We start from the raw sequence: 19,507 nt of genomic DNA, 5'->3' as shown, positions 1-19,507 counted from the left end.
CTCTCTCTCTCTCTCTCTGTTTCTCTCTCCTCCCTTACACTATTGTCTTTTCTTTCTCTCTCTCTGTAATATTAGAGCCAGTTTTGCTCTTAAAAGTGTCTGTATCTACATGATTAACTGAATGTATTTATTATAATGTTTTTAGTGACTTGGAGTCTTTCATCAAAATGTGGGGGATTGAGGAATGTATTTGCAAGGTCAATGAAGAGGGTGTGCTGGGTTGATTGATCCTCAATTGATAAATCCGAAGATTTTTTTTCTATGTGGGTGGGGTGGTTTTTAAATTTTTTTCTTTTTGGTTTGGTTATTAGTATGTCTTGTTTTTATTATTTGAGTGTTTTTTCCTTTTTTACTGTTAATAAAGTAAAGTCTCTCTCTTTCTCCCTTCTTCTCTCTCTCTCTCTCTCTCTCTCTCTCTCTCTCTCTCTCTGTAGCTGGACCAGTAGCAGCTCTGGCTGAACGTGTCCGGAGCCATGAGTGCTCAGGAGGTTCCCAACCCTGGACTGGACCAGGGGGAGGCCATAAGCACCCAGGACACCCCCATCCCTTCTCCCTCCCCGTCCGCCGTCAAGACCGAGCCTGGCACCACCGAGCCTGGCACCACCTCCGTAGCGCCCGCCAGCAACGGCAAAGTCAGCGAGGGCAACACGCCGGCCGAGATCTGCGTGGTCATCGGAGGGTCGCGGAGCTCTCAGGCTCAGGGTATGGCCGTGGACTCTGTGCTATGTGCTGTGTCACCTGGGCTATCTGCTCATAATAAACTGCACATATTAAAGGTGCAGTCCTTGATTATAATCCATTACACTTTTTGTCGAATTCTCCTCAAGTTCCTCTTGCCGTCTGTCCAGTGTGTACGAGTATGTATTCTTACATTTGTCTACGTTCCTATACAGAGCACAGATATAAATACTTAATAATTAGCCTTTGTCGGCGTTCTATCAGTTTCTCCTACCCAACTGTTTCTGGTATGCGAGTTAGATAGGACAGCAAAAAATAATAGAACACCTCCCCACTGCAGCCTTAAAGTTTACCTAATGTTGCCATGAAGTTCAGTTTGTGGAGAATTTCTATGAGTACGAGTATATGGGCACAGTAGCGGTGATTCCACTATCGGGCCAGTGCGAGCCAGGGCTAGGTTAGCTAGGCTAATGGCCTGGGGCCTTAAACCGCGAGAACAAAAAACATTTTGTTGTTCTACTGTTGGGCCTATAGCCCTGCAGAATTGGCCCATAACATGCTGCCTTGGTGTAAACATCACCCATTTCACAGTCAAGTGGGAAGTTAAAGTTGAGGTTTCATGCAATAAAGTCTGGATGCCAGGCACCAACGACCTACAGCAAGATAAGTTAGAAGAAGGTATATAATGGAAACCGGAGTGCCCATTTCTTATCGTCGCTTTGTGGAATGTACAGTTAACACTCAAATAAAGCATATCCCCATCATGGGTAAACAGACCAATCAGACTCCTCTATTCATTAAAACTGTCACATACTGGAATAGTTTAGCAATCCACATCCAAGACGTGGCTCTACTATAAGCCAGCTATTGGCATAGTTCACGTTAGGTAGCAAGCTAGTCTCAATTGATTAAATTGTTGCATAAGTGAAGTTAACGTTAGCCTGTGTTGAAAGTACACAATCGTTCATTGCAATGAATTAGCTTCAACAAACATGGTAATTTGATGTTAAATAGACATCCATACATATTTTGTTGAGTTGAGTCAGCTGAGTTGTGTACTGAAATATGTTGAAATTAGATCCATAAATCATTACACACTCTGTCGCACCATTTCAATAGCGTATAGCTGTTTCATGTTTGCAACACGGGGCAAGCACACTTTAATTTGTTCATTTCTAACCATAAGTTGTAAATGGTAGTAGTCTGGTAGTTGTGCAAATCGAAATTTGTCTGCTTTTATGTTACTGTATGTTCAACGTCATTAACAATTAATTAAGCATTATAAAATAGAAATAGAAAACGCAAACACAAGGTTATTCATAACATGGCTTGGACAGCAGTGACTTGCGTAGGCTAACAAATAATTGTTCTTTGCAATAAATGAGCGTTTATGGTCATCCAATCTGAATTTGATGGTAATTAAACATCCATACATGTTGTGTTATGGGCCATCTGTGTTTTGTGCTGAACTATATTGAGATTTGATCCACCAGTGTTATGCTTCATGACATGCACTGTGTGCATAGCCTTCCCGTGTCAAGTCAAGTTGAAAAAGACTTGGGTTGTAATTTATGCGTACCCTGTGTTAGATTTTGGTGAATTTCATATACCAAGCCATATCAGACAGACCCCCACTCTCAGTTTGAATAACACCAGGGGTCTGGAGCCGGAGCCATCAGACTTGGTTCTTGGCTTTTGTATGTTTTGGAGCAGAGCAATTAGACTTCATTTGTTGGCTTTTGGGTACAGCCACGACAAGATGGTTGGAGCCAGACATATTAGCATATGACCCCAGAAACACCCACCCTCCTCCCATATGTTTGCCATTGTTTTTACCTTAAATAACCAACGTATTTCTGTAAGATTATTGAAGGATTCAAAAAATTCAAACCAGGTATTCTCGTGACCCGTTATTGGAACGTCCGAGTTAACTGGGCAAACGCGTCATATAAAACTGAAAAACCCAAGTGCCTTAATGCCTCCAAGCTAACTTGAACCAACGTTGGCGTTTCATCAAGGATTCGCCAAGAACAGCCTACTCTTTCACCTAGTAGTCATTAGATTAGATTAGATTCAACTTTATTGTCATTGCACAGAGTACAGGTACTGAGGCAACGAAATGCAGTTAGTATCTAACCAGAAGTGCAAAGCAGAAGAGTGCAGAGTATGTGCAAATTGTAATATAAATATAGATAAATAGGGTATATACAGTATGACATAAGATATAAGTGGTATGAGCAGTAAGAACATGAGCAACAATAAAGGTGATTAGTGCAGATGTGAAATAGATATATGTAAAGTGCAGGTGAAGTACAGGTGAAGGTGGCAGTAGAAGTTATAAAGTTATAAATGAGGTAGGAGACATAAGATATAAGTACGATGAGTATGGATATGACAACAATTTAACATAAATAGATATATACAATGAACAATTTAGTGCAAATGTTAGGTGTGTGGCAGTCAGGCCAGGGTAGAGAAAGCCGTCATGCAACTCGAAATGTCTTAACTTTTATGCCCATCAACCGAGTCAGAAAGGACACCGATCAAAAGTATTACAATCTTGGTTGTTCAGCCTCATCATATTGGGAAGTTTTTACTGTCGTGATGATCTAAATTACCAGTAAATGGCATTCCTCTAGAAACACAAAGCCGTGTTAACAATTCCACATTGGTCTATTCCAAGACATTGTTTTTAATGAGATTGCTCAAGCCAGACGTCTTAATGAGCAAAAACTATCTTCTACAATTTCCTCATTATGACACTTAAACAGAGACCTAGAACCCTGTCTGTGGGTGTCGCTTGTGTATTTGTGTGTGTTTTTCAATGCACACACACACAGAGCACATTTCATTAAAGGAGGTGAATTCTGTGGTATCCAGGGTAGATGGCAGAAGGTAATAAGAACCGCTAGCCTTAAGATGGTTGCTCATAACAAATGTAATGGAACACACAACAATTCTTGGAAACGGCAGTTTGCTCCCACACATGAATTTATAAAAGATGCATATTTAGTTTTTCCTGGAAACTATAGTGTATACAGTGTAATATAATGACTGTGTGGTAGCTCAGTGCAGAATATACTCGTTGAGAGTGTTTGGTGTTTGGCTAAGTCACAGTGATGATGGTTAGAGACCTCTTAAAACCACTTCACCTTTGCATAGCACTGAAAGGTGTAACATGCAGCAGAATTGTGTTGGTTTATTAGTTTGGTGTTTGGTACACGTTTTTCTGGGAGAAGAGAGATGCAAACAGATGTGTTGTAAAATGCCTGAAATAAAAGATTTTTGAATTCACAGGAATGTTAAAATACCTTTGCACAGGTGATTCATCTCGGTCTCTGGAGGGGCATTAGGTTCTAGTTTCAGGACTGCAGAAAGATTAACTACTTACGTTGAAATGCAGGCAGATAAAACCACCATATGTTCAATCTTTTGGCTGATTTCTATGACCTAAGTATCTACCCGTGAAGCCCAGATTTCGCTCACTAGCTGTACTCAAGGGACATATAAAGAAAGTAGGGGGAAAGTTTGTGTTCTTGTTTTTGTTTTCTTTTTCTTTTTTATTCTCCTTTTGTTGTTGGATCACTACACTGCACATGGACATGGCAGTCTGAACCCTGGCTACCCGGCCACAGATTCACAACTCCCAGTATGAGAGATGGCAGCCCGTCTGTGAAACAGCATGTTAGCTCATGCAGGGAAAATGCTAAATGCTAAACTCTAGCAGCTCCTTGGCATGTCTGCTGTGGTTGCCTGGGTTACTCACTAAACCAGTTGGCCTCAGTGAGCTCCCCCTAAAGGGACTATCTGGCCTCAAAAGGCAAACAGGAATTGCTTTTAGAATGACGTCATCATAGTAATATAAAAGAAGCACCCTTTATGTACCCTAACAGTAAAGACAAAATATCCTCACAGACTTCCTCTTTTGGTTTGTTTTTGTTTTACACAGAATTGTATAAAGTTACAAGCACAACAGTGGCTAATGGCATTCTCAGCAGATCTGAATCCTGTAAATGCTGATCGTGATGACTGTTTCCCCATTCGGGGAATTTAGCATTCCTCACGAGTCAGCGATTAGTGGGTTGGTGTTAGGGTGATGTAGTGGCTGCGGTGCACATTGCTCTGCCATCTCAATACATGAGTTTAAGTAATTCAGTTTTAAGTAACTAAACTTAACATTTTCTGACAAGTGATTTTAATACCCCAACAGCGCAAGCGATCATTTTTACGGCACAAATCGGCACAAACAAACTGCAAAACTTGTATTAATTGTATTTTAATTTAAAAATGGTAAATCGATTAGTTAGTCATCAAGGAATGATGGCACGTCTATTTTGAAAATCTCCTAACGTATTGCTATGCAAACTAATTTGGCATCGACGGGTAAACTGGGAAAGGACACCCAGTGTCCAATAGCCGCTTAGCAAGACGGAGGTGATGGGGAGAAAAAGAAAAAAAACTGTCGACAAGCAGGCTAGGTTCACAGTTGGTTACCATGGTAACTGACCCAAAGTTTGAGTTCCCTTTCTGTGGAATGGAAAATCCAGTTTCCCCAATTTCAGAGTTAACAAAGTCAGAGTTTTAACTAAACCGGGATTTTGGAATACCCCCCCTGGTCTATTAGATAAACTGGACTTTGAATAGATTAGCTGTACAAGTATTTTACTGTATTTATGTGTTATTCTCTGCAGGTTCTTATGTGTGTGGGATCTGTGGGAAGAAGTACAAGTACTACAACTGCTTTCAGACTCATGTTCGCGCGCACAGAGGTGAGAAGCATACACTGCCACACAATAACCACAGCTGTCTCACAGCATCCATCAGAGGCATGTTCACCTTTCACAGGGAAGAACAAGAACAGATGTGCCCGTCCAACACAAGTTGGGCCCAGGTGCTGAACACAGGTAAAGGTGAGCTCGAAGAAAAAAACGGAACCATTGTGATCAAGAGCGCATCATCAACGGAGAGCATTGTAGAAAACACAACGGCAGTGAGCCGTAGTAGCAGGATGCCGGATTGCATTAATTACCTCCAAGCGTACCGTGTTGTTATGCACTGGTGAAAAAAAACTACTTTCTTTTGTTTTTTTTAGCAGACCAACTTTTCAGGTCCTGAAACAATTTATTTTTGGTCGAAATGCTCCGAATGTCTCCAAAATTGGTGGGCAAACCAGAACGAAACCCATTCCCTGTCGGTAGAAAAGGGGTAAAAGTGATCAAGTGCCTGTTATGAGCCAGTATAATGTTGTTGTTGTTGTTGTCGTCATCCATCATGCAGGTTATAAAGTAAAATACATTTCTCTCCCTGCAGAGTCTGAAAGTGCCTCTGGAGAAGGCGCATCCCCACCTGCAAACAGTAAGTATGTGAGCGCTGAGGATCTGTGGTCCATATTTCACCATCTAATTACAGACAGTATACTCTATAGTAAGACAGGGAGACAGTGTGAAGATTGAGCATCTCTGGATATTATCACTGGTACACCATGAATGAGAGAATCAGGCCTTCATATTTACTTACTTCATTCCTTTGTTTAGGGTTGGTCCTTCACCAGATATAGGCATACATATAGAGTGGGGAAAATAAGTATTTGAACCCCTGCCGATTTCGCAAGTTTGGCCACTTGCAAAGAAATGTGTGATCTATAATTGTAATAGTAGGTGTATTTTAACAGTGAGAAACAGATTATCAACAAAAAAATCCAGAAAACTGCATTTTATAACATTTATGACTTAATTTGCATTTGATGCAGAAAATAAGTATTTGAACCCCTAGCAAAACATGACTTAGTACTTGGTGGAATAACCCTTGTTGGCAAGCACAGACGTCAGACTTTTCTTGTAGTTGGTCACCAGGTTTACACACATCTCAGGAGGGATTTTGGTCCACTCCTCTTTGCAGATCCTCTCCAAATCCTTAAGGTTGCGTTTTCAATATGAGGGAATGAGGTTCAAACCCAATATTCCACGTTACATGGCCCCATCCATAGTCCCCTCGATGCAGTGGAGTCGTCCTGTACCCTTGGCAGAGAAACAGCCCCAAAGCATAATGTTTCCACCTCCATGCTTGACGGTGGGGATGGTGTCATATTCAGCATTCTTCCCCCTCCAAACGCGGCAAGTCGAGTTGATGCCAAAGAGCTTGATTTTGGTCTCATCTGACCACATCCTGTCTCCCAATCCTCCTTAGAATCATTTAAGTGTTCATTGGCAAACTTCAGACGGCCCTGTACATGTGCTTCCTTGAGGAGGGGGACCTTGCGAGTGCTGCAGTACTTTAAACCATTACGGCGTAGTGTGTTGCCAATGGTTTTCTTGGTGACTGTGGTCCCAGCTGCCTTGAGATCATTCACAAGCTCCCCCTGTGTAGTTCTGGGGTTATTCTGCACCTTTCGGATGATCACCGATACCGCACGAGGGGATATCTTGCTTGGAGCCCCAGACCTAGAGCGATTGACAGTTGTTTGGTGTTGCTTCCATTTACGAATAATCGCACCAATAGTTGTCTGCTTCTCACCAAGTTGCTTGCCGATGGTTTTGTAACCCATTCCAGCCTTGTGCAGGTCTACAATCTTATCTCTGACGTCCTTGGTCAACTCTTTGGTCTTGACCATGGTGGTGAGGTTGAAGGTGTGAAGTATGATTCTTTGGACAGGTTTCTTTTATACACGTCACTGGTTGAGATCAGGTGTACCTTGTTAGGCCTAATGAGGACTAATCTGTGTGCTTCTTGGGCACATAACTGGTCATTGGGAGCCAGAATTCTTGCTGTTTGCTTGGGGGTTCAAATACTTATTTTCTGCATCAAATACTTATTTTCTGCAACAAATACAAATAAAGTCATAAATGTTATAAAATGCAGTTTTCTGGATTTTTTTGTTGATATTCTATTCATCACTGTTAAAATACACCTACCATTACAATTATAGATCACACATTTCTTTGCAAGTGGCCAAACTTGCGAAATCGGCAGGGGTTCAAATACTTATTTTCCCCACTGTAGTTATTATTTGTCTGTAGGGTAGCGTTACTAGGAAAACAACTTCAAACGTGTCATTAAAATGGCTCATTTAGGGCCATTTCAAAATCATTTTTAAAGAGGTAAAATCTCCAGCTGTTATAGCTAGGAATTTAAAAAAGGTCAAAACGATTTTGTAGTTTCTGCCAATGCCAGCAGCTACATTTTGTTTTGCAGATCTGGGCTCACGGTGTGAGAGGCAGATTTTTTTGTGTGTGTGTGTGTTTCTGGTGGGTCATTATGTTATCGATTAGTAATTACCTTGTTCTTTGAACGCAGACTCCTTCCGCTACACGTGTGACGTCTGTGGGAAAAAATACAAGTACTACAGCTGCTTTCAGGAACATCGTGACCTGCATGCCGTGGATGGTATGGACCACCTCCCCCTGCGCTTGGAAAACACACACCAATTTGTGTCCTGAGATGTCATGGTGAACCTGACCTGAGCCCCCCTGCTTCTCCTAGCTCTCTAGTCTCTAATGGAGGACAAATCAGTCTGCCAGTCAATTACAAAACTATTTGAAATATAGTTGTGTTGTTTTCAGTAATTAGTCATTCTTTCATGTTTTCCTTTAAAACCAATCACATTTATATTTGGAAACAAATCACTCAAAAATAGATTGCAAATAAGGTTGTTGGTTTTAGTTTTTTTTTTTTTGGGGTGTGGGTGAGGGGTTGATGTGTTTATTTTGAACAGTAGTAGTTACACTAGCTACACAAATACACACATCTCTGACATCAGCCTCTTTGCTTTAGAGCAGGGGTTTTCAACTGGTTTTGTCCCATGGACCACCATTCTGACTAGAAAGTCATTTGCGGCCCACTGATGTGCCTGCACGCGCGTGCGTGTTTGTAACCGCCGCTGCCACGCCCCCTCCCCCTGCACAGATATTCTGCCTATAACACTTAAATATGTGAAATTATCAGGGTACATCGCTAGCCGCTGCCACGCCCCCTCCCCCTGCACAGATATTCTCCCTATAAGACGATATTTTCACGATATTCAAGAGTAATCTGGAAATGTTTTGAAATATCAAAGCGAATTTATACAAATAAAAATATTCAATGGTAAACTGATCAACATAGGCTTATGTCGCGGACCCCCTGCAATGCCGTCGCTGACCACCAGGGGGCCACGGACCCCCTGTTGAAAACCCCTGCTTTAGAGGACATCAGCTGTTATTCCAAAATCCAACAATCTTCAGTGCCTTTGTATAATGATATACCTTATGCTTTATATGATGAAAACCTGTGCAATGAAGTGTTTAGGCTGAATCCTTTGTCTCGCGTTTGGCTGTCTGAACAGAATAATTGCAGGAGTCTTGCAGCAGGTCTTTTGTGACTTATTCTTTTGTTGTGCCTTTTGTGAATTTCATCAGACCCGTATGACCACGTCATGCCAGTGGAAGAGCCAAAGGACGAGGTGGAGGGCTACCAGAAGATCGGACCGAGTAAGAGCAGACTTTAGAGACATTAGCTCTCGGGCTGTTGCAGTATTGAAAGGAGGGCTTCCAGTACAGACCAGACATTGGTAGCCAGGAAAGGGACATTGTTAATTCACGTCCATTGGGTGGATTTGTGAACTTTTTACATCCTCTGTCATCAGACACTTGGAAAGCTAGATTCGCTCACCGAGTGGATCAGGCCTTTGTCATTCACGGTCTCGTGGGCAGACATTGCCGTTATGACACCGCACAGAATTTGAGCATGGTGACCACCACTCATTCCTCTGTGCTGGACAATCAATCATAATGACATAGTCTTTAAAGAATCAAATTTAAAATGACTGAGCCAGAATAGGTGCAATGGTTTGTCATCAGCTTTATAATCTAGTCATCTTCTTCACTCTCTCCTGCAGAAACTGGGAGCTACACCTGTGAGTTTTGTGGAAAACAGTACAAGTACTTCAACCCCTACCAGGAACATGTCGCCCTGCACACTCCCCTAAGTAGGTTGTCCACTCCAGTGCCGATGAGAAAATGGCCTCTTCTGATTGGTTGATGTGAATCTCTGTTCTCTCTGATTGGTCGATGGGAATCTCTCTTGATTGGTTGATGTGAATCTCTATTCTCTCTTTGATTGATTGGTGTGAATGCTCCATCTCTCTGATTGGTTTGTGTGAATCCCTTTGGCAAAGGTGCTATGTTTCTCTTTTCAACAGATCATTCATTTGACCTGCAGTCACCTCGTTCCCAACAGAAGAAGAATGTCAACAAATACACCTCAAACAAGTCTGATCGTGGGCCTTTAGGTAAGACATAGGTGTATACATAAGTGAATACTCTACAGATGTATACATAAGTGTATACTCTACAGGTGTATACTCTAAAGGTGTATGACATAGGTGTGTACTCTGTAGGTGGGAGTACATTTTACAGGTATGTGTAGGTGTGTACTCTAGAGGTGTGTACGTAGGAGTGTACTCTACAGGTGTACAGTATACATAGGTGTGTATGCTACAGTGTATAGTGCAAATAGTTTCAGAAGTTTTCTGGGCTCTGATCTTATTGAGGACATTTACATGCGGCCAATGCATTGGATTTGTTCTATACATTTTTACTAAAAGTGCTTGTGATCTCACATGTGGAAGAAAAGAAAATACCAAGATATTTATTGTGTATTGCAATTCAGCTGAAGAATCCTCATCGCCGATATGGTCCATAATGCCCAGCCCTAACAGACACAGAGACACACACACAGAGACACACAGACACATACCCTGGTACCCTGATCTTAGGAAGAATTCATATGTTTAATTCATATGTGAATATTCTGGTCTCAGCTGACCATATACTAATTAACTTCACCTTCTCAGTTTCTTAGAGAGAAGCCTCAGTGTTATCAGTGAGCTCCTTTGAAATAATGAAAATGATGTGAAGTTTTTAGATGAACTAGGACTGGAAAGTCTCTGGAGTATTCATGTGAGCCACATCTTTTGCATCAGCCTCCATTGTTCATGTCTGGTTGGTAGATGAATGACATGATGACAATGCCAGTAATTATCAAGCTCGTTAACAACGAATGGCAAGCATAAATAGACGTCTTCACATTACTGGGTGCATTATTATAAAAAACGGCATCGTTCTTCTCTTGAAATGTGGAAATTCGTTTTTTTGAGGGAGGGGGTTTAGACCCAGAGTACCCTACTTTTGTAATGTGTAATGGCGATGCATTAGCCCCCTAACAGATAGGAAATATAACTGAAACAAAAGACTTCTATCCATGTGTTTTGCATTTCTGAAAAGGAAAATGGCAAGAAAATTCAGGGATTGAATTGATGTTCCACTTGTTGGGTGTGTGTGTGTGTGTGTGTGCGTACGCACGTGTGCACGCGCTGAAATGCCTGGTTTTGTGATCTATTTAAAAAGTGGCACAGACTTGAAGTAGGTCAGGGCGGCTGCTTGTCTGTGTCATGGCCAACTCTCATCAAAAGACCACCTCACATTTTGAACTAATTTCTGTAACCCTTCAGTGATGCCAACCTCTCATCGTTTCCTACCCAGTAATGTGTGCTGTGCTAAGTGTCTACTCTCCCTGCCTCTTTCTTGGCAAGGAGAGTCCAATCACCTCATCTAATTTCTTGCTCAATCTCTGTTCCAGAAAGTTCCTTCGTTCTAAAAATGGAGGGAAAAATTAACCCGTCCGCAGTGGATGGCAACAACTCCCACAACTCAAGCGGTGAGTTTTTATTTTTGCCGTATGGTTTGACACAGTGATGCTTGATGATTTATATGAAAGGTCACTCTCCATTTTTGTCATATAGTTTAAATATGGAGTGTGTTTTACTCGTCCTCTTTTGTTAGCATTTCAAGCCCTCTCCTGATTTCATGAAGTCCTCTCAAATTAGTTTGAAGCTACTAATGAACATTCCTCCATGTGATGGATGATCTGTGGTCGATGATGTTTCGCATTCTAAAATTGTTCTTGAAAGTGAGCATTACACTTCAGCTTTCAGTGGATATTCTGAATAATGTAAGTGTGTCAGAAAAGTTATTCTATTTCTCACCCTGTTGTCTCAGTTGAATGACCCACAATTACCCAGCTCTCAAAAAATGCACCAACCTGGTTTAACCTTACCATTGGTGTTCGCATTTTTCCTTTCCAACAAAGGTTGACCAAAGTATTCAGGTTATTTCTTTCCGCATAGTTTCCAAAACCCACTTTGTGTCCTTTTTACACTCCTAGTCTGTTCCGTATAGGAGATGACCAGAGGCTGTTCCGTATAGGAGATGACCGTCATTGATTTTGGTCATATCAGGGCCACGTGTGTCCTAGAATCAGCGGTCACCAGAGGTGATCCCCTGCCTGTGCTGGTAAATAAAAGGCCTTGGGTTGGACTGTAAAGTCATCCCTGCGTAGTGATTCAGAAGCGGCCGCACTGGCACAGTTAGGTCCCTCCGATGTGAGAATAGCCGTGCCGTGAGGGGCTGTGGATGGAGTTTCCTGCTGAATAAATCAAGCTAACATGTCGATCTGTAAGAGTAAGAGGACACTCTGAAGCAGAATGATGCTCTCCCCTCACAGGTCCCGGCAGTCCACTGATGACCGGGCCCTTCAGCGCCACTCAGAGTGAGTATGAGCCTTCCTCCTCTACACACACACACACACACACACACAACAAACACACACACACACCAACCACACACCCACACCATTTTTTCATTCCCCCACTTTTTATTTTTTTTTGCTCTTGCTGTTTTTTTTTTATTTGATTATTTACGTTGTTTTTTTGTATTATTGTTTCTGAACACGTCTTCATTTGTCCTTCCTGTCTCGATAGCCTGATACACTGCATCGTGACATAAATAAAAGGTGTGTGTGTGTGTAGTCAGGAAGTGTGGGGGGGTGGTTTGGGAGTAATCCGTGGAGAGACACGAGAACAGACAGAGCTATTAAGACGACCTCAAAGACTCCTGAACGCGGACAAAAGCCGAGCAGTCGGCCGTAGCAATCCTGTGTTCTCGATTAAGCATTAACCATTGTGCCAAATGGGCAAGACGAACCAAGCCGTAAAGCGACTACATGGCTCCGTGAGCGATTGCATTTCCCTTTTGTTTCCTCTGAGATGCCTGAGCCTTTTTTCTGAAAGCTTGAGTGGATGGGAGACGAGTAGCCCATCCACAGTTGGTTAACACAGTTAGTCAGAGGCACAGACCTACATTTGTAAATTGTTTCACGGCGCAGAGCAAGAGTAGGCGGACCAGCCTCTTAGACTGCTGCTTCTGCTGCGTAGGAGTTTGTGTGTGTGTGTGTGTGTGTGTGTTTGTGTCGCTGTGTTCTGAGCGAGAACGTGGCCCTTTTGTTCTTGTTTAGAGCCGTACACATGCGGAGCCTGTGGCATCCAGTTCCAGTTCTACAACAACCTGATGGAACACATGCAGTCCCACGCCGGTGAGTGAGCTGTGCAAAGATGTTCATACAGAGCTCATACAGAACACACACACACATAGAGAGAAACTTACATACAGTCCCATGCTGGTGAGTGAGCTATGTTATGCTGATGGACTTATACAGAGCGCACATACCCATACATGCATGCGCACACACACGTCACACACACACACACACACACACACACACAGAGAGAGACTTACATACAGTCCCATGCTGGTGAGCGAGCTATGCTATGCCGATGGACTAATACAGAGTACACATACCCATACATGCATGCACACACACTCACACTCACTCACACACACACAGTCCCACGCCAGTGAGTGAATGGTGCAGAGACGCTGAGACAAAAGTTGTCCATACCAGTCAGCCATACCAAAACTCTCCTCCCTTCAGTTCAGTTACAACAGGTGTGTTGTGTGTCAACACAGGTGAGCCTTGCGGGTAACCCTCCCACACTCCACCGCCACTATGTTGGAGAGAGTGAGTGTGTGTGTGTGTGTGTGTGTGTGTGTGTGTGACTGCGTGTCATCAAAATCACATACAAATCCACACGGCCACATACACAGTCCGATGCCGATGACCTAATGCAGAAGACACACACACGCGCACACGCGTAGCCACAGTGTCATGCATATGTCCTGACAATCTAGTTCATAAACAGCCCTATCTCTTTAAGCCTCTCATAAGGTCCATACATACATACACACACACACACCCACACCCACATGTGTGTGTGTGCCTGCCCTGGCAATCTAGTTCATAAACAGCCCTATCTCTTTAAGCCTCTCATAAGGTCCATACATACATACACACACACACACCCACACCCACATGTGTGTGTGTGCCTGCCCTGGCAATGTAGTTCTCAAACAGCCCCATCTCTTTTAAGCCTCTCATAAGGTCCATACATGATGGAGGTGCAGCTATTCACTGCCCTATATAGGAGCTGTTAGTATGGGTATATCTGACTTGGAGGCAAACCTGTGGTAACTCTGCTAGTGTTCAGGGAGGTGTGAGGAGTCCTTCTGTAAAGGCCATACTAAGGCATGTACGTGTGTCAATTGCCACAGGCAGTGTTAGGTGAAACGATGAAGGTTAAACTTGAGGTGTGTGTGTGAGAAATCAGAGAACACACTTTGTTGTAACCCGAGAGCTATACTCAGTAGCTTGCTTAAAGGCATACTCATGACTCATTACTCAAAGTCACCTTCAGTTAAACCCTGTAAGGATGACTCTGCATACTAAATAATCCACAAGCATCTAGGAGAACTCTTTTCCTAGATCAATCCCTGGATTGGTATTTTCCCGGGCTCTCTGGAATTATTTAACAAATGTAAATCTAAGGTTGTTTTCCTCCCGGGCACCGGAGATTTTAATCCCTGCCCTTCACCATGATGGGTGGTCATCATGTACATTTTCTGCATCTTATAAGTTATACTAACAGCTTTATTTTTTTCATAAGATTTGTCTTTTTTTAATAAGTTTAAGTTTTTTGCTCTTTGTTAGTTCTTGTCATTAATTTACACATATGCTGTGTATGTGTGTGTATATTTCTCATGTATGTGTGTGTGTGTGTGTGTGTGTGTGTGTGTGTGTGTGTGTGTGTGTGTACATTCTCTTGTCTCTACACAGCGGACAATGAGAACCACACCAAAGCGGAATCTCCTAAGAGCGCTGCCCCAGTGGCTCAGGACCAGCTGTGGAAGCCTCCTCAGCCCGCACAGAGGAACCACACAGCCCCTCGTGAGTGTACACACACACACACACACACACTCACTTGCTCTCTCTCACACACACACACACACCACTCTTCAGTGCTCTGTGTTTATAGTGGTTATTCATCAGCATGAGTGTACAGTCACGGCTGGCTATTAGCGAAACACTCAGGCACTTTTTAGTATCTTGTGTTTCTGCTGATTGTCAGCGCTAGCTAGCATTATTGTTCAGATTGTGCTGCCCATCAGCTGAACACACACAATCCGTTTTTAGATCTGCATTACTGTTGGTGATTAGTCAGCACTAGCCATTGGGACTGTTTGAGCAGCCCATCACCCGAAGGCACACGATGAGTTAGTAGATATCTGAACACTCACAGTAACGCACAGAGAAGCACAGTCACTGTGTTAGGATAGGTTAGGTCATATGGTGGCACTGACTGAAAGGTTGAGCTTCAGTGATACCTGTTACCTGATTGGTTGAAAAGACAGGAGCGCTGACCAGAGGATGGCTCGCGGTCGGCCTATAGTGACTGTCCAGTAAGAGCAGGCCATCTGAAAATGGGTCACCTTAGTCCTGTGTTACTGGCCACTCACAATAACTAAAGCTGACCGTTTTAAATAAGTTGTCATCAAAGTAAACATCTTAGGCTTTCTGTATTTCACTTTACTGTCAGTCATTCTGGCAGCCTTCTTGGTGGTCTGCACTTAAATCTATTATTCATGCTGTGACTGTGGCTGATGGAAAGTAGATTAACTGGTCATGGTGTGACTCCGTGGTTAGACGGAGGCATGGCGTGTTCTTACATTGGCCATTATTGAACATGGAAACAAAGGTTTTTTTGTTCAGTTGAATGCTGTAGTTGGAGAAATCCTTACTTTTTTGAATAGAATAGTAATGCCCTTGACATCTGAATAGTAATGTCCCGACCTCTGAATAGTAATGCCCCCGACCTCTGAATAGAAATGCCCCGACCTCTGAATAGAAATGCCCCGACCTCTGAATAGAAATGCCCCCAACCTCTGAATAGTAATACCCCCGACATCTGAATAGAAATGCCCCCAACCTCTGAATAGTAATGCCCCCGACATCTGAATAGAAATGCCCCCAACCTCTGAATAGAAATGCCACTGTTCCGTCAGTCACTCTGTATAGGGTCTTCATTCCTCCATGTTTGTCTGGTTTTGTTGCAGCAGATTTTGATGTTTGTTTCTTTCCCTTTTGTCTCTTCTGCCTTGATTCCTTTCTGATCCTCTCTCTATCCTTCCCTCCCCCTCTGTCTCTTTTTGCCTCTTCCCTCCCTCTTTCTCTTTCCCCTTCTAACCCCTTCCCCTCCTTGGTCCTCTTGAACTCATCCATCCTCCTCATCCACCCTCTCTCTCTCCCTCCCTTTTTCTCTCTCGCTCTCTCTCTTTCTTCTTCTATCCTCTTGAACTCATCCATCCTCCCCACCCTCTTTCTCTCTCTCTTTCCTCCCTCTCTCTCTTTCTTCTTCTATCCTCTTGAACTCATCCATCCTCCCCACCCTTTCTCTCTCTCTCTCTTTCTCTCTCTCTCTCTTGCTCTCTCACTCTCTTGCTCTCTCACTCTAGCAGAGAACAGACTGTTACCAGAGAAGGAGCGTCAGCAGGTGTCTGAGCGCCTGCTGAGACTGATGTGTGCCGACCTGGGCCTACTGAGCGCGCTCAACAGCAAGGACTTCCTGAAGTTGGCCCAGACGCTGGTGGACACGGGCGCGCGGCACGGCGCCTACAACCTGCGCGACGCCCTGGGCCCCGACCTCAGCCTCCTGGCCCTCCGGCAGCTGCCGCGCATGTACAACCAGGTGAAGGTGAAAGTGACGTGCGCCCTGGGCTCCTGCGCCTCCCAAGGCATCGCCGTCACCTGCCACTCCCAGGCGACGGGGCCGGACGCCTGCTACGTCCTCACTGCCTACCAGGTGGAGGGGGGCCGCCCCCGGCGCTACGTGCTGGGCGTGAAGGAGGCGGCGCTGAGGGAGGGGCCTGAGCAGGTGCACCACTGGGTGCAGAACGTGCTGTCGGAGTTCGTCATGTCCGAGATGCGCACGGTGTACGTGACGGAGGGCCGCGTGTGGGCCTCTGCCCAGGCCTTCAGCGGCCGTGGTGGTGGAGGCGTGAGTCTGCGCTGCGCCGGGTGCTCTCTGGGAGCCGTGGTGCAGGCGGTGCTGGGCCGACGCAGCCTGCAGGCCCGAGGCCTCCACGAACTGGGCGAGCTCCTGGCCACTTGCCGGGACATCGCCAGCACCACCAACTTCCTGCACGGAGGAGGAGGAGGAGGGGGTGCGGGCGGAGGAAGCGGGGCGGGAGGGGATGGGAAACCCTCCGAGGAGCCCCCGCCGAGCCCGCCGTGCTGGGACACGACCGCCGAGGCTCTGCTCAAGGTCCACGAGAACTTCGAGGCGATCTGCGAGGCGTACGGGCGCTCGAAGAGCACGGCGCCGCTGCTGCAGGGCCTCAACAAGCACCTGCTGGGCACGCTGGCATGCCTGCTGGCGCCACTGCGGCAGGCCGCGCTGGAGCTGGGCAGCGAACGCCGGCCCACCCTGCAGCAGGTGCTGCCCGTCTACCTGCGCCTGGAGAAGCTCTTCACGGCCAAGGCGGGCGAGGCGGGCACCGGCAGCAAGCTGTGCCACTACTTCCTGGAGGCGCTGAAGGAGCACTTCAAGGTGGAGCGCGCCCACCAAGTTGCCATGGTGCTGGACCCGCAGCTCAAGCTGCGCCCGGCACTCGCCTACCAGCACGACGACATCATGATCCGCGTGTGCGAGATGGCCGCTGTCATAAAGGAGCCCGGGGAACGAGCTGGTGGGGGAGGAGGAGGAGGATCCAGAGGAGGTGTTGCAGCGGGCGCTGGAGGAGGTGGGGCAGGTGGAGGGGGAGGAGGAGGAGGAGGAGGAGGAGGAGGAGGAGGTGCGGGCGCTGAGGACGGGGACTGCGACGGGTCTCCGGTGGCGAAGCGTTGCCGCCTGGGAGTGGACGGGGCAGGGGCAGACGGGGCGGAGGAGGCACGGGTCAAGAAGGAGCTGTTCCAGTACCTGGCAGAACCGCTGTTCCACGCCACGCCAGACCTGTTCCAGTACTGGAGCACCGCCGTGGACAAGTTCCCCAGGCTGGCACGTCTGGCACTGTGGCTGCTGGCGGTGCCCGCCGTGGGGGTGCGCAGCGAGTGCGTCAGCATGTGCCAGCAGAGCCTGGCACTGAAGAGGAAGAAGCAGGTGACCGCAGAGGAGATGAACAAGCTGGTGTTCCTCAAGGCCAACACTGCCTGACCATGCAACCAGACACAGCAGCATCTCTCCGCCCTCCTCCCTCCATCTCTCCCTCTCATCATGACCTCAGTCTGTTGCATCATGACTGTTCCAGTGTTACACAGACTGCCACTGAGGGGCCAGGCTCACGAAAGCAGCAGACAGGTCTCAGATCTGCCTGGATCCCCTCTGACCACAAACTCTGTTTGATTAAAGACTTGACAGTCTACAGTGGGGCCCTCCACAAGACAATTGTGGTACATGACCTAATTTTAGGTCACTAAGTCACTTTTAACAGAAGAAACACTTTTGAGAACTTTCGTTTCCTTACGGTATCATAATCTCTTATTGTTTACCAGCCTTTGGATCATATGTTTGGGTTTAAAGTATGTGTACGAAAAGAACGCCCGTGCTGGGCGTGTTTCTGGCATTTCTGGCTTTCTCGAGACGTTCACCAGCCCCTCCCCAGGGGCTGCCCTAACAGAAGTACTGCACTGAGCTTTACTAGGCCTCGTCCTGGCCCAGGGCACTTACTGTAGATACAGGAGGATGGCTAACCTATACCTCACAGCTTCTCGTGGGTCTCTGACCCAGGAGTCCACTGTCTCTCAGTTCCAAAACCTCTCTGAGTTTGTAATCTTGTAAATACACTTGCGGATGTGGATGAATCGTGTTTTTGTTTCAATACGAAAAACAAGCCAAGTTTGTAAAGTTTGAGTCGACAGGACACTATGAGGGTTTTAGCTATTAGTTAGCACCAACTGAAACAATGAAGCAAAACAGGACATTGGGAAGAGATCAGGAACTATACATAAATGTCGCATGATATTTATTTACATAAATATATCTATATCCGTATGTAGGCTATGAATCGTAGTGATAACCACACACTAAAGCCCCTGGTTTAAATAGTAAGGACAAAAAAAGCGCAAGTTTTGACTGAAATGCCTCAGCAAATATTTCATTGGATTTTTCCTGCGTTTGTTGCTAGCAGCTCATCAGTCATTCCTTGATGTTGTCCACGACCTTGATTTGAAGGGACGACATCCTCTTCTGAAGCGTCCCCCGCTAAACTAGTCTCACACAACCAGATGTACATTAACACATCTCTGTGTTCACAACTCGGATTAAATGTGGTCTAAATGTCTTTGGGAACAGATATAGCATTAAAGGTGCAGTCCTCGATCCTGATTGATATTGTTGCTATTTGAATACACCAGTCAAACAGACCCCCTTCAGTGCTCCTGAACAGAGACGTTACATGGAGGAGACAAATCGCTGACAGGAAAATGAATGGGGAATCGGGGAATTGGTAACGCTGAACATGTATTACAACATGGATCACATTGTTGGAAACGGCTTATCTGACTTTTCAACTCACCTGAACGTTATGTTTGTTTCCACCGTTACTATAGCAATAGGCACACTGTGAAA

At 45.2% G+C, this 19,507-nt stretch overlaps 1 protein-coding gene across 4 annotated transcripts in view; it reads left to right on the top strand.

Moving 5' to 3' along the window:
* Positions 1-18,943, top strand: part of znf618 (zinc finger protein 618) — a 34,326-nt gene extending 15,383 nt beyond the window's left edge. For 2 of the 4 annotated variants that reach the window (XM_031577384.2, XM_031577385.2), the window contains exons 3-14: positions 435-702; positions 5,370-5,447; positions 5,989-6,033; positions 7,972-8,061; positions 9,072-9,143; positions 9,551-9,640; positions 9,854-9,943; positions 11,293-11,370; positions 12,217-12,261; positions 13,006-13,083; positions 14,722-14,832; positions 16,398-18,943. In XM_031577384.2, coding sequence (XP_031433244.1) covers positions 474-702; positions 5,370-5,447; positions 5,989-6,033; positions 7,972-8,061; positions 9,072-9,143; positions 9,551-9,640; positions 9,854-9,943; positions 11,293-11,370; positions 12,217-12,261; positions 13,006-13,083; positions 14,722-14,832; positions 16,398-18,094 — 2,703 coding nt within the window. In that variant the 5' untranslated portion in view covers positions 435-473 and the 3' untranslated portion in view covers positions 18,095-18,943. The remainder of the gene's footprint in view (positions 1-434; positions 703-5,369; positions 5,448-5,988; positions 6,034-7,971; positions 8,062-9,071; positions 9,144-9,550; positions 9,641-9,853; positions 9,944-11,292; positions 11,371-12,216; positions 12,262-13,005; positions 13,084-14,721; positions 14,833-16,397) is intronic. The other 2 variants (XM_031577386.2, XM_031577387.2) reach the window with 2 other exon arrangements.
* The last annotated feature ends 564 nt before the right edge of the window (positions 18,944-19,507 follow it).

The sequence above is a fragment of the Clupea harengus genome, chromosome 12 (genome assembly GCF_900700415.2).
Source record: "Clupea harengus chromosome 12, Ch_v2.0.2, whole genome shotgun sequence".
NCBI lineage: Eukaryota > Metazoa > Chordata > Actinopteri > Clupeiformes > Clupeidae > Clupea > Clupea harengus.
This window is presented reverse-complemented; position numbering and strand designations above follow the sequence as displayed.